The 21,685-nt window shown below is 68.9% G+C and overlaps 1 protein-coding gene across 1 annotated transcript in view; it reads left to right on the plus strand.

The window, feature by feature from the left end:
• OBSL1 (obscurin like cytoskeletal adaptor 1) overlaps positions 1-14,794 on the plus strand; it is a 58,123-nt gene extending 43,329 nt beyond the window's left edge. The window contains exons 13-24 of the mRNA XM_084642721.1: positions 1,127-1,402; positions 3,143-3,418; positions 3,570-3,836; positions 5,635-5,904; positions 7,618-7,884; positions 8,870-9,136; positions 9,558-9,670; positions 10,005-10,158; positions 10,367-10,528; positions 12,464-12,568; positions 12,837-13,103; positions 14,296-14,794. Of these exons, the coding sequence (XP_084498847.1) occupies positions 1,127-1,402; positions 3,143-3,418; positions 3,570-3,836; positions 5,635-5,904; positions 7,618-7,884; positions 8,870-9,136; positions 9,558-9,670; positions 10,005-10,158; positions 10,367-10,528; positions 12,464-12,568; positions 12,837-13,103; positions 14,296-14,303 (2,432 nt within the window). The 3' untranslated portion in view covers positions 14,304-14,794. The remainder of the gene's footprint in view (positions 1-1,126; positions 1,403-3,142; positions 3,419-3,569; positions 3,837-5,634; positions 5,905-7,617; positions 7,885-8,869; positions 9,137-9,557; positions 9,671-10,004; positions 10,159-10,366; positions 10,529-12,463; positions 12,569-12,836; positions 13,104-14,295) is intronic.
• Positions 14,795-21,685: the final 6,891 nt, after the last annotated feature.

Below are 21,685 nucleotides of genomic sequence, written 5' to 3' on the forward strand. Positions count from 1 at the left end.
AGGGCAGAGTGAGAGGTGCTGGCTCGGCTGGATACGCCCTGCTGCCTTGCCATGCCCAGCCCAGCCCGCAGCCTGCTCCTGTTTGCCGTAGACGCCTGGATGGAGGATTCCCAGCCTCCTGCCCTGTGTCACCAGCAGGACCAGTGCAGACACCACAGCTGTACTGGGGTAGCCGGGAGTGCCCCCCAAGCCAGCGTTCCTGCCCTGCTCCCCACGGCGCCCCCTGCTGGGAGAGGCGGGGCTGGGGTAGCTGCGAGTGCCCCCCAGCCAGCGTTCCTGCCCCGCTCCCCACGGCGCCCCCTGCTGGGAGAGGCAGGGCTGGGGTAGCTGCGAGTGCCCCCCCAACCAGCGTTCCTGCCTGGCTCCCCACGGCGCCCCCTGCTGGGAGAGGCGGGGCTGGGGTAGCTGCGAGTTCCCCCCCAGCCAGCGTTCCTGCCCCGCTCCCCACGGCGCCCCCTGCTGGGAGAGGCCGGGCTGGGGTAGCTGCGAGTGCCCCCCCACAGCCAGTGACCCCCTACCCCGCTCCCCAAGGCCCCCCCTCTGCTGGGAGAGGTGGGGCTGAGGTAGCTGCGAGTGCCCCCCCAGCCAACGTTCCTGCCCCGCTCCCCACGGCGCCCCCTCCTGGGAGAGGCCAGGCTGGGGTAGCTGCGAGTGCCCCCCACAGCCAGTGACCCCTACCCTGCTCCCCACGGCGCCCCCTGCTGGGAGAGGCAGGGCTGGGGTAGCTGCGAGTGCCCCCCCACAGCCAGTGACCCCTACCCCGCTCCCCACGGCGCCCCCTGCTGAAGTGGGTATTTGTGCTGTTTGCTTTGCTGACTTGATCAGGGGGACAAATGGCCATTTTTGTCAGAAAAGTGGGGTGTGCAGGAGCGTGCAGGAGGGTGAGCGGCGATGCCAGCCCCGCGCGGGGGAGGCCGTGCTCAGGTGCGGGCGGGGGGCTCGGGGGAGCAGTGTGGGCCAGCCCTGCACAAGGAGGGGGGCTCGGGCGAGTGGCTCAGGCCAGCTCCTCACGGTGTCCTGTTTTCCCTTTGGGAATATAGACACCCTCTCCCAGCCTGCTCCCCACAGCGCCCCGGAAAACCTGTCCCAGGGCTGCCCGCTGATTTCCTTTCCCCTCTGGTTCCAGCCCCCCCCATTCGGGTCGTGAATAAGGAGGAGGCCAAGACGCCCGTGGAGGTCCTGGAAGGGGAGAGCGTCACGCTGGTTGCCCGGCTCTCCCAGGAGCAGGCTCCAGTCCAGTGGCTGAAGAACAAGCGGGCGCTGCGCTCCGGGGCGCGGCTCCTCCTGGGCAGCCAGGGGCCCTTGCGCAGACTCACCATCAAGCAGACGGAGCCGGGCGACAGCGGCACCTTCAGCTGTGACACTGGGGACGACGAGGTGCACTTCACCCTGCGAGTGAGAGGTGAGCCAGGCTGTGGGGACCGTCCTTGCCTGCCCGGCTCCCTGCCCTGCTCCCCGCCCTGCTCCTGCCTGTGCCCAGCTCTCTGCCAGCTCCCTGCCTGGCCCCCTGCCCGGATCCTGCCTGTGCCCAGCTCCCTGCCAGCTCCCTGCCAGCACCCAGCTCCCTGCCCGGCTCCCTGCCAGCACCTGGCTCCCCGTTCTGCTCCTGCCTGTGCCCGGCTCTCTGCTCAGCTCCCTGCCTGGCCCCCTGCCCGGATTCTGCCTGTGCCCGGATCCCTGCCCAGCTCCCTGCCAGCACCCAGCTCCCTGCCCGGCTCCCTGCCCTGCTCCCCGCCCTGCTCCTGCCTGTGCCCGGCTCTCTGCTCAGCTCCCTGCCTGGCCCCCTGCCCAGCTCCCCGCCCTGCTCCTGCCTGTGCCCAGCTCCCTGCCCGTCCCCCTGCCCGGATCCTGCCTGTGCCCAGCTCCCTGCCCAGCTCCCTGCCAGCATCCAGCTCCCTGCCCGGCTCCCTGCCAGCACCTGGCTCCCCGCCCTGCTCCTGCCTGTGCCCGGCTCCCTGCCCAGCTCCCTGCCCAGCTCCCTGCCAGCACCCAGCTCCCTGCCCTGCTCCTGCCTGTGCCCGGATCCCTGCCCAGCTCCCTGCCAGCACCCAGCTCCCTGCCCGGCTCCTTGCCAGCACCTGGCTCCCCGTCCTGCTCCTGCCTGTGCCCGGCTCTCTGCTCAGCTCCCTGCCTGGCCCCCTGCCCAGCTCCCCGCCCTGCTCCTGCCTGTGCCCAGCTCCCTGCCAGCTCCCTGCCCGTCCCCCTGCCCGGATCCTGCCTGTGCCCAGCTCCCTGCCCAGCTCCCTGCCAGCACCCAGCTCCCTGCCCGGCTCCCTGCCAGCACCTGGCTCCCCGCCCTGCTCCTGCCTGTGCCCGGCTCCCTGCCCAGCTCCCTGCCCAGCTCCCTGCCAGCACCCAGCTCCCTGCCCGGCTCCCTGCCCTGCTCCTGCCTGTGCCCGGCTCCCTGCCCAGCTCCCTGCCCAACTCCATGCCAGCACCCAGCTCCCTGCCCGGCTCCCTGCCCTGCTCCTGCCTGTGCCCGGATCCCTGCCCAGCTCCCTGCCAGCACCCAGCTCCCTGCCCGGCTCCTTGCCAGCACCTGGCTCCCCGTCCTGCTCCTGCCTGTGCCCGGCTCTCTGCTCAGCTCCCTGCCTGGCCCCCTGCCCAGCTCCCCGCCCTGCTCCTGCCTGTGCCCAGCTCCCTGCCAGCTCCCTGCCCGTCCCCCTGCCCGGATCCTGCCTGTGCCCAGTTCCCTGCCCAGCTCCCTGCCAGCACCCAGCTCCCTGCCCGGCTCCCTGCCAGCTCCCTGCCAGCACCTGGCTCCCCATCCTGCTCCTGCCTGTGCCCGGCTCTCTGCCCAGCTCCCTGACCGGCCCCCTGCCTGTGCCCAGCTCCCTGCCAGCAACCAGCTCCCTGCCTGGCTCCCTGCCAGCGCCCAGCTCCATGCCTGGCTCCCTGCCAGCGCCTGACTCCCCACCCTGCTCCTGCCTGTGCCTGGCTCTCTACCCAGCTCCCTGCCTGGTTCCCTGCCCGGCTCCTGCCTGTGCCCAGCTCCCTGCCTGGCTCCCTGCCCTGCTACATGCCTGGATCCTGACAGTGCCCAGCTCCTTGCCCAGCTCTAGCCAGCGCCTGGCCCCTGCCTGGCTCCCTGGCCCGGCTCCTGCCTGCGCCCGGCTCCCTGCTCATGGTTCTGTCTCCGCAGAGGCTCCAGTGGTGTTTGTGAACAAGCAGGAGAAGCCGGAGAAGGTGCTGGTGCTGGAGGGGGGCAGTGCCGTGCTCTCAGCCATTGTCTCCAAGGAGCAGGCCTCAGTGAGCTGGAGGGGCCCCCGGCAGCCCCTAGCAGCAGGGCAGCGTTGCGAGCTGCGGCGAGAGGGCCGGGTGCAGAGCCTGGTGCTGAGCAACGTGGGCAAGGACGACGCCGGCCTCTACACCTGCCTCTCCCGCCATGACCAGATGCAGTTTGAAGTGAGCGTGAAAGGTGAGGGCAGCGGCACCGGGGGGAGTCCCAGGCAGCAGCCCTGCAGCCCCAGGGCAGAGCAGGGCTGGGGCAGGACAGGGCCACCCCATGGCAGCGGGGGGGCCCCCCAGCTGGGGCACAGATACCGACTGGCCTCTGCTCGTGTTCCCAGAGCTGCTGGTGAAATTTGTGCGAGGCCTGTCGGACGTGCAGGCGCACGTGGGCGAGACGGCGCTGCTGTGGTGCGAGCTGTGCAAGGCCAAGGGGCAGGTGGTGTGGCTGAAGGATGGGCAGGAGCTGGAGTCCAGCGGCAGGTGGGAGATCAAGGCAGAGGGGCGGGAGCGCTCCCTGGCTCTGAGCAACGTGGGGCCTGAGGACGCCGGCGAGTACTCCTGCGAGTCCAAGGATGACCGGACGCTGGCCACGCTGACTGTGCAGGGTGAGTCACGGGGCCATGGGGCCCTGCTCCAGGGACTTGATCCCCCTGGGGCCCAACCTCAGCCCCGGGGCTCTGACCCCCCCAGACCAGACCAGCTCCAGGGACCTGAACCCCCGAGACCCAACCCAGCCCCCGAGGCTCAGCCCTCAGCCTTGAGACCCAGTCCTCAGCCCCGGAGCCCTGATCCACTGCCCCTGGGGCCCAACCTCAGCCCCAAGGCCCTGACCCCCCCCCAGCCCAGCCCTCAGTTCCAGGGACCTGATCCACTGCCCCTGGGGCCCAGCCCTCAGCCTGGGGGCCCTGACCCCCCCAAGACCAGACCAGCTCCAGGGACCTGAACCCCCGAGACCCAACCCAGCCCCCGAGGCTCAGCCCTCAGCCTTGAGACCCAGTCCTCAGCCCCGGAGCCCTGATCCACTGCCCCTGGGGCCCAACCTCAGCCCCAAGGCCCTGACCCCCCCCCAGCCCAGCCCTCAGTTCCAGGGACCTGATCCACTGCCCCTGGGGCCCAGCCCTCAGCCTGGGGGCCCTGACCCCCCAAGACCAGACCAGCTCCAGGGACCTGAACCCCCGAGACCCAACCCAGCCCCCGAGGCCCAGCCCTCAGCCTTGAGACCCAGTCCTCAGCCCCGGAGCCCTGATCCACTGCCCCTGGGGCCCAACCTCAGCCCCAAGGCCCTGACCCCCCCCCCCAGCCCAGCTCTCAGTTCCAGGGACCTGATCCACTGCCCCTGGGGCCCAGCCCTCAGCCTGGGGACCCTGACCCCCCAAGACCAGACCAGCTCCAGGGACCTGAACCCCCGAGACCCAACCCAGCCCCCAAAGCCCAGCCCTCAGCCTTGAGACCCAGCCCTCAGCCGTGGGGCCCTGATCCACTGCCCCTGGGGCCCTGACACCCCCAGATCAGACCAGCTCCAGGGACCTGATCCCCTGAGACCCAGCCCAGCCCTTGGGGCCCAGCCCAGCCACCAGGGCTCAGCCCTCAGCCCTAGGGCCCTGAACCCCCGAGACCAGACCAGCTCCAGGGACCTTCCAACTCCCCCGCAGACACAGCCTCTGTGACCCAGCCCCCCTCCCAAGACCCGTCCCAGCCCAGTGGCCTGACCCCCAACAGAGTGCACTGCAGTCCCCAAGCTGGCGTGAGGCAGGCGGGTCCCCATGGCTGGGCTGTGCCCCATGGGAGGGGAGGGACGCACTGACAGCCCAGTCACACCGGCCCAGGGAAAGGGGGTATTTTGTGGCCGTGGCTCTCTGGATCTGGGGAGGGACGTACCAATCCCAGGTGGGTGCCATGCGCTGGGGGAGGGGGCATGAGCTCCTCCAAACAGCATCACCCATTTCTTGCCCAGGGTGCCCTTCACTCAGCTGCTCTGAGCCTGGGCGCTGCCCTTGGCTGGGCACTGGGGGGTGCAGGTTGTGCCCGGGGTGGGGGTGCAGAGCCAGGCGCCCTCTTGCAGCCCACGCTGGCTCCCAGCAGCCGGGAGTGGCTGAGTGATGTGGAACGGGATGGAGGGAGGGGGCAGGGCCAGAGGGAGCAGGGACTGAAAGTGGGGGGTCAGGAGAGTGGAACCAGGGGTGCTGGGGGAGAGAGCTGTGTGGTGTGCAGGGGGAGGAGGATGAGCGGGGCGCTGGCGGAGGTGGTGTGTGGGGGGAGGGGGCGAGCGGGGTGCAGGGGAGGGGGTGTGAGCGGGGGTGGGGGGCAAGCAGGTGTGGGGGAGGGAGGGGTCGAGCGGGATGTGGGGGGAGATGGGCCAGAGGCCCAGAGGGAGCTTCCCGCTCTCACCCGCTCTGACCCCAGTGCCCAGGGTGGTGGAGATCATCTCGGAGCTGCTCAACCGGACAGTGCTGGAGGGGGATGATGCCACCTTCAAGTGCCTGGTGTCCCCGGATGACGTGGCCCTGACGTGGCAGCTGAACGGCCAGGCTGTCACCCCCTGCGAGCGGCTGGTGGTGACCAGGAACGGGCTGTGCCACGCCCTGACCATCCGGCAGTGCCAGCTGGGGGACGCAGCCACCGTGACAGCCCGCGCTGAGGGCCTTGTGAGCACAGCCCGGCTGAGCGTGCAAGGTGAGGGGCCTGGGCCGGGGTTGCCTGGCTAAGTGTGCAAGGGAGGGGACTGGGACAGGGTGGCTTCTCTGAGTGTGCTAAGGAGGCGCCTGGAGGAGGGGCCACTTGTCTGAGTGTGCAAGGGAGGAGCATGGGGCGGAGCCACCTGGTTGAGCGTGCATGTGAAGACCCTGGGGTGGGGCCACCTGTCTGAGCATGCAAGGTGAGGGGCCTGGGGCACGGGTGGCCTGGCTAAGTGTGCAAGGGAGGGGCCTGGGGCACGGGTGGCCTGGCTAAGTGTGCAAGGTGAGGGGCCTGGGGCACGGGTGGCCTGGCTAAGTGTGCAAGGGAGGGGCCTGGGGCACGGGTGGCCTGGCTAAGTGTGCAAGGTGAGGGGCCTGGGGCATGGGTGGCCTGGCTAAGTGTGCAAGGGAGGGGCCTGGGGCACGGGTGGCCTGGCTAAGTGTGCAAGGTGAGGGGCCTGGGGCACGGGTGGCCTGGCTAAGTGTGCAAGGGAGGGGCCTGGGGCACGGGTGGCCTGGCTAAGTGTGCAAGGGAGGGGCCTGGGACACGGGTGGCCTGGCTAAGTGTGCAAGGGAGGGGCCTGGGGCAGGGTGGCCTGGCTAAGTGTGCAAGGTGAGGGGCCTGGGGCAGGGTGGCCTGGCTAAGTGTGCAAGGGAGGGGCCTGGGGCACGGGTGGCCTGGCTAAGTGTGCAAGGGAGGGGCCTGGGGCAGGGTGGCCTGGCTAAGTGTGCAAGGGAGGGGCCTGGGGTGGGGTGGCCTGTCTGAGCGTGCAAGGGGAGGAGCCTAGGGTGGGCCCACCTGGCTGAGTGTCAAGGGTAGGGGCCTGGGGCTGGCCACAGCCCATCCTAGCCAAGTGTGTGTGTCTTGGGGGGAATCTCATTGAGGGACAGAGGGATGCGAGGGGGTGTCAGGCCATGGTTCTCGGGGTCTGTCTCGTTGGGGATGGAGTCTCAGGGAGGGTCCATCCTGTTTGGGGGTGTCACAGAGTCCCCGGGCAATGCTCTGGAACGGCTCCATACGAAGCCAGTCAGGACTCTGGGGAAGCCTCCTCTTCCCAGGGCAAGAAGCTCACACAGCACAGAACCTGTAGGTACAGAGGACAGGACCTCTGAGCCTCCCCACATTTCCCCAGCCAGCTTCCAACTGAAACTCTCCCGCCCCTCGTCTGGGCTTTGTCCCTTTCCCAGGCCCTGAGGCCACCTGATCTCTTTGTTCTCCAACCCCTTCAGTTGGCCCCTTTGCAGGGGAGGGGCCCAGGCCATCAGTGGCCAGGAGACAGGGTGTCAGCCATTCTCTGTGCAGACCCCATCACACTGGCCCTCTAGGGCTCTGCCACAATCACACCCCCTGATCCCCCCACCTAGAGACTTAAGAACTGCATAGGGGAAACTGAGGCACGCGCAGAGTATTCAGAGAAAACATTAAGAACATTCCCACTTCGTCACAGGGGGTCTCTCCCAGAGGGAGGTATTTTGTTGGGAGGGGTCTCTCATGGGAGGGGTCTAGGATGGCTTGGGGTGGGTGCCAAGAGGTCTCCTGGGGGTGGCGGGAATGGCAGGGTGGGTTTTTCACACGTTCTGGGCTGTTGGACGGGAGTGTAGTTCCTGGGGGGTAGTTCCCCAGAGGGTCTCTCACAGGGTCTGGGCGGCGGGGGCTTCCCAGGGCTGCCCGTCGGGCCCGCTGGAAGTCCTGCCCTGCGGTGCCTTGCAGAGGCCCAGGTGCTGTTTGTGCGGAAGCTGCAGGATGTGGTGGCCGAGGAGCTGCAGGACGCGCAGCTCGAGGTGGAGCTGAGCCGCGAGGCCGGCGAGGTGCAGTGGCTGAAGCAGGGGGTGCTCATCCAGCCGGGCTGCAAGTACCAGCTGCAGGAGGCCGGGTGCAGACGGGTCCTGACCATTCGCAGCCTCAGCCCCTCGGACCGCGGCACCTACCGCTGCGAGAGCCTCCATGACCGGACGCAGGCCAAGCTGAGAGTGGAGCGTAGGTGACCCTGCCCTGGCTCTGGGGCAGCTTTACTGCAGTAGGGCCTGGCCAGGCCGTGCCAAGGATGGGAGAGGCTGCAGGGAGGGGAGGGTGTGGGTGGTGCGGAGGGGAGGTAATGGTGTGTGTGGGGTGGCCTGGAGAGGGCAGTGGGGGTGGTGCGGGGAGGCTGTGGGGTGGCCTGAGGTGGGCAGGGGATTCAAATGGTAGCCGAGCGTCTGAGGCTGTATCTCAGGGAAGTTCCCTGGCAGCTGCAGCTGGCTGGGAGTCATCCCTGGGATGGGCTGTGGGGGCTCATGGCTGGCCCATCCCCTTGGTGCAGACCTATTGCTGCCTCCCAGTGTTGGTCCAGGTGCAGACCCATCCCTGCCCCCACAGGTGCCAGTCCAGGAGCAGACCCATCCCTATCCCCCTGGCGTCGGTCCGGGTGCGGACCCATCCCTGCCCCCTGGCGTCGGTCCGGGTGCGGACCCATCCCTGCCCCCTGGCGCCGGTCCGGGTGCGGACCCATCCCTGCCCCCTGGCGTCGGTCCGGGTGCGGACCCATCGCTGCCCCCTGGCGTCGGTCCGGGTGCGGACCCATCGCTGCCCACCTGGCGCCGGTCCGGGTGCAGACCCATCCCTGCCCCCTGGCGTCGGTCCGGGTGCGGACCCATCGCTGCCCCCTGGCGCCGGTCCGGGTGCGGACCCATCCCTGCCCCCTGGCGTCGGTCCGGGTGCGGACCCATCCCTGCCCCCCGGCCCCCCGGCGCCGGTCCAGGTGCGGACCCATCCCTGCCCCCCGGCGCCGGTCCGGGTGCGGACCCATCGCTGCCCACCTGGCGCCGGTCCGGGTGCGGACCCATCCCTGCCCCCTGGCGTCGGTCCGGGTGCGGACCCATCCCTGCCCCCGGCACCGGTCCGGGTGCGGACCCATCCCTGCCCCCGGCACCGGTCCGGGTGCGGACCCATCGCTGCCCCCAGCGCCGCTCTCTCTCCCCTGCAGCCCGAAAGGTGTCTGTGCGGAAGCCACTGTCGGACGTGGAGACCTTTGAGAAGGAGACGGCCACGTTCCAGCTGGAGCTGTCCCATGCTGATGTGCCCGGGATGTGGACACGGGACGGCATCCGGGTGAAGCCGAGCCGGACCTGCCGGGTCAGCGCCGCGGGCTGTGTGCACAGCCTGAGGCTGCTGGGGCTCACGCTGGAGGATTCGGGCACTGTCACCTTCACCGCCGACACCCTGCGTTCCAGCGCCCACCTGACCGTCAGAGGTGGGGCTTGTCTGTGGGTCGGGCCACGTGTCAGACCCTGCTGCTGCAGCCTGTGTACTGGGGTCTGCAGCCCCTGCCCTAAGAGCAGATCACAGGCACGGGCCAGCACTTGCAGCGAAGCAGGGCCCAGCCGCGACCTCCCCGCTGTGAGCTTCTCCACAGCAGTGCCCCACTGGGGACGCCAGTGCTGTGAGCTTCTCCACAGCAGTGCCCCACTGGGGACGCCAGTGCTGTGAGCTTCTCCACAGCAGTGCCCCACTGGGGACGCCAGTGCTGTGAGCTTCTCCACAGCAGTGCCCCACTGGGGACGCCAGTGCTGTGAGCTTCTCCGCAGCAGCGTCCTGTGCCCTTCTGGTCCCACTCCTGAGTTGAGCTCCTTGCATCTGGTTAACTCTTGGGCCTGTGTCTCCTCTCCTCTCAGAGCCACCAGTTGCCATGGTGAAGGCCCCCCGAGATGTGGGTGTCCCTGAGACAGGGGCTGCCAGCTTCGAGTGCGAGCTGTCCCGCCCCATTGCGGAGGTGAAGTGGTACAAGGTGAGGGCGGCTGTGTGAAAACATCTGGACCCCAGGGCCTGGCCTCACCCGGCCCGGGGCCCCTCTGGGCTGCAGGCAGGCGTTCTGCCCTGGGCCAGGACCAGCTTAAAGCTCAGAGGGAGGGTGACCCACGTGGGGACGAGCTGCAGGGGGGTGCCCCAGCCACGGGCTCCCCTGCCTCCTGGCGGGCGGTGTCACTGCATGGCCAAGCTCAGCCCCGAGCTCCTCGTCCTGCCCCGTCCCTCCCAGGCTGCCTGCCGGGGCCCCTGCCCTCTGCATGGCCCCAGCCCCCCGGCAGCCCAGTGACTGCGTCCTGCTCCGCGTTCCCTGGCAGGACGGGACGGAGCTGCGAGCGGGGCCCAAGTGCCGCATCAACTCAGTGGGTCGGCGGCGCTTTCTGCAGCTCAGCCACTGCAGCCTGGACGACGCAGGGGAGTACACGTGCGATGCAGGCGGCTGCCGGGCCTCCGCCACGCTGCGGGTCTACGGTACGACGGGGCAGCCGAGGGGACTCCCGGGGGGTGGGGGACAGTGGGGGGGAGGCTGAGAGCTGGGGGTGGCCCCTGGGCTCTGAGCTGGGGCATGGGGCTTCCCTTAGTCACACCAGGGCCCCTGCAGAGCTGTGTGGGGGTGGACACCCCAGGGGTTTGTTCCTGTCCCGCCAGGGCCCACGCTCTGGCCCTGTCCCCCTTGCAGAGCGCCAGGTGCAGATTGTGCAGGAGCTGGCGGACGTGCTTGTGCGCGAGAACGAGAACGCCGTCTTCACCTGCCAGGTGTCGCACGAGGACGTGAAGGGCGAGTGGTTCAGAGGCGGTGAGAAAATCAAAGTCACCAGCACTGTGAAAATTCGGCAAGAGGGTGAGTGTCCCCCCCAGCCAGGCCGCTCCCGGGGGCCCTGGTGTCCCTGCTGCTCACTGTCCCACTCTGCCTGCCTCACTCACACCAGAGGGGTAGCCGTGTTCGTCTGGATCTGTAAAAGCGGCAAAGCGTCCTGTGGCATTCACCCACGAAAGCTGATGCTCCAAGACGTCTGTTAGTCTGTCAGGTGCCACAGGACTGTCACTCACACCCACACCGACACTCACCGCAGGGAGTTCCTGGAGTGGCGTGGCCTGGCTAGAGGATCACAGAGCTTGGGCAGGCTGAGCTCAGGGCACTCCCTGGGGCTCCTGCATTCCTCCAACCCCCTCCGCAGCTCCCTGTGCCCCACCCCATCCGCAACCTCAGTGACTCCTGCAACACAGCCCAGACCCTCCCTCCTTCTGGGGCTCTGTGTGCCCCCATTCCCCCTCCTCCCCATGGCAGGTCCCCCTTCTCTCCTCCTGAGAGGGTCCCCAATGCCCTCCCATGTCTTCCATTCACTCCTCCTGCCAGGGGCTCTGTGTGTCCCCATTCCCCCTCCTCCCCATGGCAGGTCCCCCTTCTCTCTTCCTGACAGGGGCCTCTGTGTGACCCCCCACACACACTTCTTCCCCCACCAGGGGATCTGTGTGCATGGCCATTCCCCCTTCTTCATTTCTTCCCTGTCTGCCGGGGTAAGTCTAACTGGAAGAGACGGTGAGATTGTAGCAGGGGTATTTAATCTCGCTGGCCTGGGTACCAGCAGCAGTGCAGACGTGGTGGCACGGGCTAGCCACTCGAATACATACACAGGGTCCCCGGGGGGCTTGTGCGTGGGCTGCTAGCCTGTGCCACTGTGCCTACACTATTGCTGTTACCCGTGCTAGCCAGACTAACGCTGGCTGGGCTCTGCCGTCCCATGCCACACTGGCACCTCCCTGGCAGTGTAGACGCACCATATGCGCCAGGGTTTAAACTCCAGGGGAAAGCGGGGCAGAGACGAGCTGGGGGAGTGCTGTGCTGGACGATGTCAGCGGCTGCCCCCAGATAGTTCGTGGGTCTATAGACAGTTACAGAGGTGGCTGAAGCCGTGACCCTGCTCGCCAGGTGCCAGGCGCTCCGTGTGTCCGTTTCCTGGTGGTGTTTGTCACCCAGCTCAGGGGGCTCTGCCCAACCAGGCCCAGACCAGTCCCCAGCGGGCTGGAATCAATGGGCTGGTGGCACTCGCCCATTAGACAGTGTGTCCTCACCGCAAGAGCCTGTCTACATGGGAACAAGCCCCGGGCAGCTCTGGCACAGCAGCTTTCCCTGTGGATGTGCCGGCTCCGCAGGCAGGGTGCCACGCCAGATTAACCGGCCCCACACCCAGGCTGCGCATCTCCACACGTTAGGGAGCTTGGGCGCTTTGGAGTCACCCAGGCTCGGGTCGCAGGAATGGCTGCCTGGAGACAAGCCTAAGGCCTCGCTTTGCTCAGCCCACCAGACACGGTGAACGGACAGCGCCGTGGCTCACCGGTGCCTACACTGGCTCCCTCGCACATGCACGAATGCACAAGCTGGTGCCTAGTTCACACACATGCCCACATGGTGACTGTTACATGCATGTGCACACGGGCACACTGGTTCACTGTGACACACGCTCGCACACGCACACGCTCACACGCACACGTACACTGCCTCTCCCACTGCCTGCTGCCCCAGGCATCTCTCAGCGCGGGGGGCGCCAGAGTCCAGCTGAGGTCACTCACACCCGCCAGGCTTGGGCCCTTCATTAACCCTGTATTAGCCCCAGACTCTGTGGCTCTCTAGGGTGGGGCACCAGCCCCAAGGAGATCTCCCTGCTTATCCCTCCCCATCTGCCCGTCCCAGCCAGGGGCAGGGGGCTGCTCACCCGTCGTCCCAGCAACGGCTGGGTCGCGGTGCACGGCGTCACGCCAGCGCCTTCCTCCACAGGCCCCAGGCACTTCCTGCTCATCTGCAACGTGCGCCCGGAGGACGCGGGATGCATCCGGTTTGTCGCCAAGGCAGCTGCCTCCGAAGCCAGCCTGCAGGTGGAGGGTAATGTGTCCCCACAAAGCCCTGGGGGGGGACTAGGTGGGCAGCAGGGGGGGCTGGACGGTGTGCGGGGAAGGGGCGAGTGGATGGCAGGTGTAGTGCGCCTGGTAGGTGCCGGCTGAGGGCCGGGCGAGCGCCGAGCTGGGGTTTTGCTGCGGGCTGGGAGGGCTAGCACTGGGTTCCGGGGGAGGGAGGTGGGAGTGACCCCAGGCCCCAGCCCCTCGCTGGTCCCCTCCCATCCCCGCGGCTCACAGGCGCCTCCCCTCGGCAGCACTCCCTGTCCGGATCGTCAAGCCGCTGCGCGACAAGACGGCGCTGGTGCGGCACAAGGCCACGCTGGAGTGCACGGTGTCCCAGGCGCGCGGCCGCGTGCGCTGGTTTCGCGGAGACACCGAGATCTTCGCCAGCGACAAGTACGAGATCTGCAGCCTGGACGGCTCTCGGACCCTCATCATCCACCGGGTGGGGCCCGAGGACGAGGCCTCCTACACCTGCGACGCCTTTGACGACCGCTGCACCGCGCGCCTGCTGGTGGAGGGTGAGGCGCGGGGGGCCGGGGCAGGAGGGTGGGGCTGGCCCTGGGCGGGAGGAGGCTGGCACCGTTCGTGGGGCTGGGTGCCACTGGGAGCTGCCTGGGCCCGGCTGGGCGCGCCCTTGGCGGGCCGCTGTGGCCTTGCAGCCAAGGAGCTCCGGATGCTGCGGAACGTGGAGGTGCTGGCCCCCGCTGGGGCCCGGTCTGAGTGCGAGGTGTCCGCCCCCCACCGCGCACGCCCCGTGGAGCCCGAACGGAGAGGTGCTGCCACATGGCGAGCGTGGGCCACGAGCACAGGCTGGCTCTGCGCCGGCCCTCGCCCAGCACGAGCGGAGAGCTGAAGGTCTCTGTCGGCAGAGCCCGCTCCAAGGCCCCGCTCACCGTGCGAGGTACGCGTGTGTCCCAGCCGCGTCTGTGGGCGCAGCACCGAGGCTCCACCATGGGTGTGCCTGGCAGCCCGGGCAACTCCTGTCCCCCGACTGTGGGGCCCCTGGCCGGGGTCCGTCGCTGCCACGGGGCCTCTGCTCGCCCAGCCTGGATCCTTTGCTCTGCTGTGGGGCCCCCTCCCCACCCAGGGTCCATCGTTCTGCGGCAGGCCCCCTTCCCACCCGGCTTGGATCCGTCGCTCTGCCATGGGACCCCCTCCCCAGCCGGCCTGGATCCGTCGTTCTGCCATGGGACCCCCTCCCCAGCCGGCCTGGATCCGTCGTTCTGCCATGGGGCCCCCTCCCCAGCCGGCCTGGATCCGTCGTTCTGCCATGGGGCCCCCTCCCCAGCCGGCCTGGATCCGTCGTTCTGCCATGGGGCCCCCTCCCCAGCCGGCCTGGATCCGTCGCTCTGCCATGGGGCCCCCTCCCCAGCCGGCCTGGATCCGTCGTTCTGCCATGGGGCCCCCTCCCCAGCCGGCCTGGATCCGTCGCTCTGCCATGGGGCCCCCTCCCCAGCCGGCCTGGATCCGTCGTTCTGCCATGGGGCCCCCTCCCCATCCGGGGTCCATCGCTCTGCCGCGCGGCCCCTCCATGCCTCGCTTGGGGTCAATCACTGTGCTGGGGGCCCCCTCGCCCCCACCCAGGATCCGTCTCTGCCACGGGGCCCCACCCCACCCATTGGGGTCCGTGGCCCTGCCAGGTCATGGTGGGAGGGGGTCTCTGGACGGGGGTGGGTCAGTTGCTCCCTGACCTCCCCTTCTCCCCTGCAGGGCATTAGGTGCTGGCATCGGAGGAACCTGACTGCGGCTGGACAGATGGGTCCTGGCTGGCAACGGCGGAGGCTGCCCATTAACCACTCCAGTGCCCCACGTTGCTGGGGGACATCCTGCTGCCCCCCACCACCCCCTGAGCGGGGCGGTGTCCTGAGCAAGCAGGGCTGCCCGGCCCTGGGCAGGGGGTGCTCTGGGGTGACCCCCATTCCCAATGTGGCTGAACTGACCTCCCAGTGGGACCCTACACTTCCCTGTTCCTCAGCAACATGAGGGCAGGCCTCCATTTCCGCTCCCCACCCCTGCACCTTGCGATAGAGGGGCTGCAGGGGGGAGCAGCTGAGGGGCCTGGCAGTGAGTCACCAGCCTGGGGACCAGGGAAAGGCCCCGCTTCTCCCCCACAAAGCTCCATGGGGGTATGGGCAGAAAGGAACTGGGCCGGCAATTCTCCCTGGGGTGGGGGTGCTGAGCCCCAACAGGGGCTCCTCCAGCAGCTTCCACGCACTTGGGTGGGGCAGCACTGGGGGGGAGGGTGGAGGGGGGCTGGGACTTAACAGAGAGGAACTATATCCAGATGGTGCCCTTGTGTGGGCAAGGGAGCAGGTGTCCCCTGCCCCCAGCACCCACAGACTCTCCCTCCATCCCCCGTCCTGTACACCTCCAAATCCCTGGCAGTGCTCCTGCCCCTGTGACAAATTAGGAAAGTTCTTCATGTTTTCTCTGAATATTGTGTGTTCCTCAGTTTCCCCTGTGTGTTACTCAAGTATCTAGGTTGGGATGGTCAAACTTTCTGACCTTAGGGCCACATCTGGGTATGTAAATTGTATGGTGAGGCCATGAATGCTCACAAAATTGGGGTGTGGGGTGTGGGAGGGGGTGAGGGCTCCAGCTGGGGGTGCGGGCTCTGGGGTGGGGTTGGGGATGAGTGTTTGGGGGTGCAGGAGGGTGATCCAGGCTGGAACCAAGGGGTTTGGAGGGCGAGAGGGGGATCAGGGCAGGGGCAGCGGGTTGGGGCATGGGAGGGGGTCAAAGGTGCAGGCTCCAGGCAGCGCTTACCTCAAGCAGCTCCTGGAAGCAGTGGCATGTCCCTTCTCTGGCTCCTACGTGGAGGCATGGCCAGCCGACACCCTGAATCCCGGCAGCTGACCGTCGGGCCCCTCCCCTGCCAGAGCCAGCCGGCGTGCTGGGGAACAGAGACCAGGGGACCTGTTTGCCCGGGAAGGAGGCAAAGGCCGCAGGGGCGCAGCTGGGGGTGACGGAGGCCGGGCTGCTGGAAGCGAGTCAGTCACCTGGTTGGGGACTTGCGGGGAGGGGACACCCGGAGCTCTGGGTCCCCCCGAGCTGGACTTTGCAGCAGGTCCCTGATTTCTGTGCTCACAAGCTCTGTCCTACGCTGGAGTCCCCACGACTAATAACCCGTCTGTGTCCCATGCTGGCTGGGAGTCACGGCTGGCTGCGAGTGGGGGGCAGGCTCCCCAGGGGTCCTGTCCAGGGGTACTCACTGTGGGGTGGGGAGCAGCGGGAGGAGGGGCTGAAGCCGGGCAGGCTCCTGGCCCTGGGGAGTGGCCCTGAGGGGAGACGCTGCCCCAGAGCCCTGGCTGGCGTCACTCAGTGGGTGCCCGAGCCCCCAGCCTGGGACTCCAGGATACCCCCATACGTCCCCAAATCACTTGGCAGTTCCCCTGCCCTGTATGCCCCCCAAATCACCTGGCACTGCCCAGCCCCATATGCCCCCAAATCACCTGGCAGGGCCAAGCCCTCATAGCCCCCCCCCCAAATCACCTGGCACTGCCCAGCCCCTGTAGGTCCCCAAATCACCTGGCAGCTTCCCCTCCCCTCAATCATGGCCATGCCCCCCACCCCCCCATAGTGAGAGCTGGAGGGATGAGGGGCACATGGAGGTGGGGCCTTTCCCTGGTCCCCAGGCTGGTGACTCTGCCAGGCCCATTGCGGCGGGTCCCCATTCCATGCCCCACTCCCTGGTCCCCTGCCACCAGCACGTGGGGGTCATTGGGGAACCCTGTCCCACCCAGTGCTGCAGAGACTGACAGCACCCTGGGCCAATCCTGGCTCTGAGGCACCCCATGGGGTGGGGGCACCAGCTGCAGCCCCTCCGCGCCGAGCTCAGCCCCACAAGCACAGACAGAGGGGCGCGGCTCCAAAAGGCTCTTTACTGCGCGGCTCTGGCCCGGCAGCGTTTGGCACATTTACAAAAAGACTGAAAAGGGAGAAAGAAACCAGGGCGCGAGGGTCCTGGGCACCGGGGCAAGAGAAACATGCAGCGTCCCACGGCTAGACGGGGAGGGGGCCTGCCAGGCTGCGGCTGAGCACGCAGGTACGACCCTACCCCGAGGGAAGGGGGGACAGGAGTTCCCTGGTCCCAGTCGATTTGCTGGGGCCCCTCTGCTGGGGGGCAGGAAGCAGCAGCGGTTCCTGTCCGCTGGCTGGGCTCCCAGGGGGGCGTTTGAGGGCACGCCCAGTGACAGATGGGGCCGCGACGGCGGGAGGGACGCGAGCTGGGGGAGCCCCTCGGGCTGCACCGACCACGCCAAGCAAACGGCCCCGTTGCCCCAGCCTCCTCGGGCTCTGTCCAGATCCAGCAGCCTCCTGGGGCCCAGCTCCAGTCCGGGGGCAGGGCAGGGTCATCCCAGGTTGGATGTCCCCGTTCAGTCAGTAATAAATTAATACAACTCACAGCAACACAAAGAGCACATGGGCTGGGGCTGGCTGCAGCCTGCGACGCCTGGGGCAGGGGGTCCTGCAGCAGCTGGAGGGAGGTGACGCTTCTTTGTGCCCCCCCTGCCCCAGCTGCAAAACGCAGCCCCAAGCCTCCCAGCGCACCCGCCTCAGCTCTGCAATCCCCCAGCCCAGCCCACAGTCGGGGCCCCCTCCCGCCCCCATCCCCATGAGAAATCCAGTCACCCGCAAACAGCGCCAGTAAGTGTCCCGATTTGGTCCCGGGGTGAAAGGCCCCATATCCCTGAGCAAGCCAGTCCTCCGGCCCTGGGACTGGTCCATAACCAGCACCCCAGCTTCCCTTCCTGAGCCCCGCAGCCAGCCTGTCCCATCCCGACCGGGTTCAGTGGCAGGGCCCCCTGCGGGGGGAACGTTCCCCACCTCACGCCAGCCAGGCGCCTCTTGTTCTCTGCCAGCAGAATGGAAAGCGAGATGCAGGTGGCAGGGGCTGTGCTGGGTGCCCAGCCTGGCCCCAGGGCCGGCTGCCGGGAGGCCGAAGGGCAGACCTGCCCCCTGCAGAAGGGCCACATACACAGCTGGAATTGCCCCAGCCCCAGGCAGCAGCTGGCCCTGGGGCAGGAGTGGTGGCCCAGTCCTGGGGACGAGAATATCCCTCACGTGCACTGGGGCGCAGAGCTGCCATGCTCGCATTGCCCCTCCGGGCGGGTGGCGCCCGCAGCCCCCAGCCCAGAGCCTGGCAGGCGAACGCATGGTGAGGGCATGGGACAGCACCTACCCTGGCCAGTGCTCCGCGGGAACGGCCTCTGCTGGAGCTGCTCTGCCCCAGGCCTTTGGGGGGCAGCTCTCAGGGAGCTGGGGTGTGTACAGGCACCATGGAGCTACGCTGGGGGGGGCGGAGAGTGGGGGGAACAGGCAACATGGAGCTACGCTGGGGGGGCAGAGAGTGGGGGGGGAACAGGCACCATGGAGCTACTCTGGGGGGGGCGGAGAGTGGGGGGAACAGGCACCATGGAGCTGCACTGGTGGGGGGGGGAACAGGCACCATGGAGCTACACTGGGGAGGGCGGAGAGTGGGGGGAATAGGCAACATGGAGCTATGCTGGAGGGGTGGGAGTGGGGGGGGACAGGCACCATGGAGCTACGCTGGGGGGGGTCGGAGAGTGGGGGGAAGAGGCACCATGGAGCTACGCTGGGGGGGCGGAGAGTGGGGGGAACAGGCACCATGGAGCTACGCTGGGGGGGGCGGAGAGTGGGGGGAAGGGGCACCATGGAGCTATGCTGGGGGGGTGGGAGTGGGGGGGAACAGACACCATGGAGCAACGCTGGGGGGGGCAGAGAGTGGGGGGAACAGGCACCATGGAGCGGTGCTGGGGGGGGCGGAGAGTGGGGGGAAGGGGCACCATGGAGCGGTGCTGGGGGGGGCGGAGAGTGGGGGGAACAGGAACCATGGAGCGGTGCTGGGGGGGGCGGAGAGTGGGGGGAAGGGGCACCATGGAGCGGTGCTGTGGGGGGTCGGAGAGTGGGGGGAACAGGCACCATGGAGCGGTGCTGGGGGGGGCGGAGAGTGGGGGGAAGGGGCACCATGGAGCGGTGCTGGGGGGGTGGAGAGTGGGGGAAGAGGCACCATGGAGCTGCGCTGGGGGGGCTGAGAGGGGGGAACAGGCACCATGGAGCAACGCTGGGGGGGGCTGAGAGGGGGGAACAGGCACCATGGAGCAACGCTGGGGGGGGCTGAGAGGGGGGAACAGGCACCATGGAGCTATGCTGGGGGGGTGGAGAGTGGGGGGAAGAGGCACCATGGAGCTGCGCTGGGGGGGCAGAGAGTGGGGAGAAGGGGCACCATGGAGCTATGCTGGGGGGGCAGAGAGTGGGGGGAACAAGCACCATGGAGCGGCGCTGCGGGGGGTCGGAGAGTGGGGGGAAGGGGCACCATGGAGCGGCGCTGCGGGGGGTCGGAGAGTGGGGGGAAGGGGCACCATGGAGCGGCGCTGGGGGGGTGGGAGTGGGGGAAGGGGCACCATGGAGCTGCGCTGGGGGGGTGGGAGTGGGGGAAGGGGCACCATGGAGCGGCGCTGGGGGGGGGAGAGTGGGGAGAAGAGGCACCATGGAGCTACGCTGGGGGGGCTGAGAGGGGGGAACAGGCACCATGGAGCTGCGCTGGGGGGGCAGAGAGTGGGGGGAAGGGGCACCATGGAGCTATGCTGGGGGGGTGGAGAGTGGGGGGAAGGGGCACCATGGAGCTGCGCTGGGGGGGTGGGAGTGGGGGGAACAGGCACCATGGAGCTGCGCTGGGGGGGTGGGAGTGGGGGGAAGGGGCACCATGGAGCTGCGCTGGGGGGGTGGGAGTGGGGGGAAGGGGCACCATGGAGCTGCGCTGGGGGGGTGGGAGTGGGGGAAGGGGCACCATGGAGCTGCGCTGGGGGGGTGGGAGTGGGGGGAACAGGCACCATGGAGCTGCGCTGGGGGGGTGGGAGTGGGGGGAAGGGGCACCATGGAGCTGCGCTGGGGGGGTGGGAGTGGGGGGAAGGGGCACCATGGAGCTGCGCTGGGGGGGTGGGAGTGGGGGAAGGGGCACCATGGAGCTGCGCTGGGGGGGTGGGAGTGGGGGGAAGAGGCACCATGGAGCTGCGCTGGGGGGGTGGGAGTGGGGGGAAGGGGCACCATGGAGCTGCGCTGGGGGGGTGGGAGTGGGGGGAAGGGGCACCATGGAGCTGCGCTGGGGGGGTGGGAGTGGGGGAAAGGGGCACCATGGAGCTGCGCTGGGGGGGTGGGAGTGGGGGGAAGGGGCACCATGGAGCTGCGCTGGGGGGGTGGGAGTGGGGGGAAGGGGCACCATGGAGCTGCGCTGGGGGGGTGGGAGTGGGGGAAGGGGCACCATGGAGCTGCGCTGGGGGGGTGGGAGTGGGGGGAAGGGGCACCATGGAGCTGCGCTGGGGGGGTGGGAGTGGGGGGAAGGGGCACCATGGAGCTGCGCTGGGGGGGTGGGAGTGGGGGAAGGGGCACCATGGAGCTGCGCTGGGGGGGTGGGAGTGGGGGGAAGGGGCACCATGGAGCTGCGCTGGGGGGGTGGGAGTGGGGGGAAGGGGCACCATGGAGCTGCGCTGGGGGGGTGGGAGTGGGGGAAGGGGCACCATGGAGCTGCGCTGGGGGGGTGGGAGTGGGGGAAGGGGCACCATGGAGCTGCGCTGGGGGGGTGGGAGTGGGGGGAAGGGGCACCATGGAGCTATGCTGGGGGGGTGGGAGTGGGGGGGAACAGACACCATGGAGCAACGCTGGGGGGGGCAGAGAGTGGGGGGAACAGGCACCATGGAGCGGTGCTGGGGGGGGCGGAGAGTGGGGGGAAGGGGCACCATGGAGCGGTGCTGGGGGGGGCGGAGAGTGGGGGGAACAGGAACCATGGAGCGGTGCTGGGGGGGGCGGAGAGTGGGGGGAAGGGGCACCATGGAGCGGTGCTGTGGGGGGTCGGAGAGTGGGGGGAACAGGCACCATGGAGCGGTGCTGGGGGGGGCGGAGAGTGGGGGGAAGGGGCACCATGGAGCGGTGCTGGGGGGGTGGGAGTGGGGGGAAGAGGCACCATGGAGCTGCGCTGGGGGGGCTGAGAGGGGGGAACAGGCACCATGGAGCAACGCTGGGGGGGGCTGAGAGGGGGGAACAGGCACCATGGAGCTATGCTGGGGGGGTGGAGAGTGGGGGGAAGAGGCACCATGGAGCTGCGCTGGGGGGGCAGAGAGTGGGGAGAAGGGGCACCATGGAGCTATGCTGGGGGGGCAGAGAGTGGGGGGAACAAGCACCATGGAGCGGCGCTGCGGGGGGTCGGAGAGTGGGGGGAAGGGGCACCATGGAGCGGCGCTGCGGGGGGTCGGAGAGTGGGGGGAAGGGGCACCATGGAGCGGCGCTGAGGGGGTGGGAGTGGGGGAAAGGGGCACCATGGAGCTGCGCTGGGGGGGTGGGAGTGGGGGAAGGGGCACCATGGAGCGGCGCTGGGGGGGGGAGAGTGGGGAGAAGAGGCACCATGGAGCTACGCTGGGGGGGCTGAGAGGGGGCAACAGGCACCATGGAGCTGCGCTGGGGGGGTGGGAGTGGGGGGAACAGGCACCATGGAGCTGCGCTGGGGGGGCAGAGAGTGGGGGGAAGGGGCACCATGGAGCTATGCTGGGGGGGTGGAGAGTGGGGGGAAGGGGCACCATGGAGCTGCGCTGGGGGGGCTGAGAGGGGGCAGCAGGCACCATGGAGCTGCGCTGGGGGGGTGGGAGTGGGGGGAACAGGCACCATGGAGCTGCGCTGGGGGGGTGGGAGTGGGGGGAAGGGGCACCATGGAGCTGCGCTGGGGGGGTGGGAGTGGGGGGAAGGGGCACCATGGAGCTGCGCTGGGGGGGTGGGAGTGGGGGAAGGGGCACCATGGAGCTGCGCTGGGGGGGTGGGAGTGGGGGAAGGGGCACCATGGAGCTGCGCTGGGGGGGTGGGAGTGGGGGGAAGAGGCACCATGGAGCTGCGCTGGGGGGGTGGGAGTGGGGGGAAGGGGCACCATGGAGCTGCGCTGGGGGGGTGGGAGTGGGGGGAAGGGGCACCATGGAGCTGCGCTGGGGGGGTGGGAGTGGGGGAAAGGGGCACCATGGAGCTGCGCTGGGGGGGTGGGAGTGGGGGGAAGGGGCACCATGGAGCTGCGCTGGGGGGGTGGGAGTGGGGGGAAGGG

This window comes from Lepidochelys olivacea, assembly GCF_965140295.1.
Source record: "Lepidochelys olivacea isolate rLepOli2 genome assembly, chromosome: 11".
Lineage (NCBI taxonomy): Eukaryota > Metazoa > Chordata > Testudines > Cheloniidae > Lepidochelys > Lepidochelys olivacea.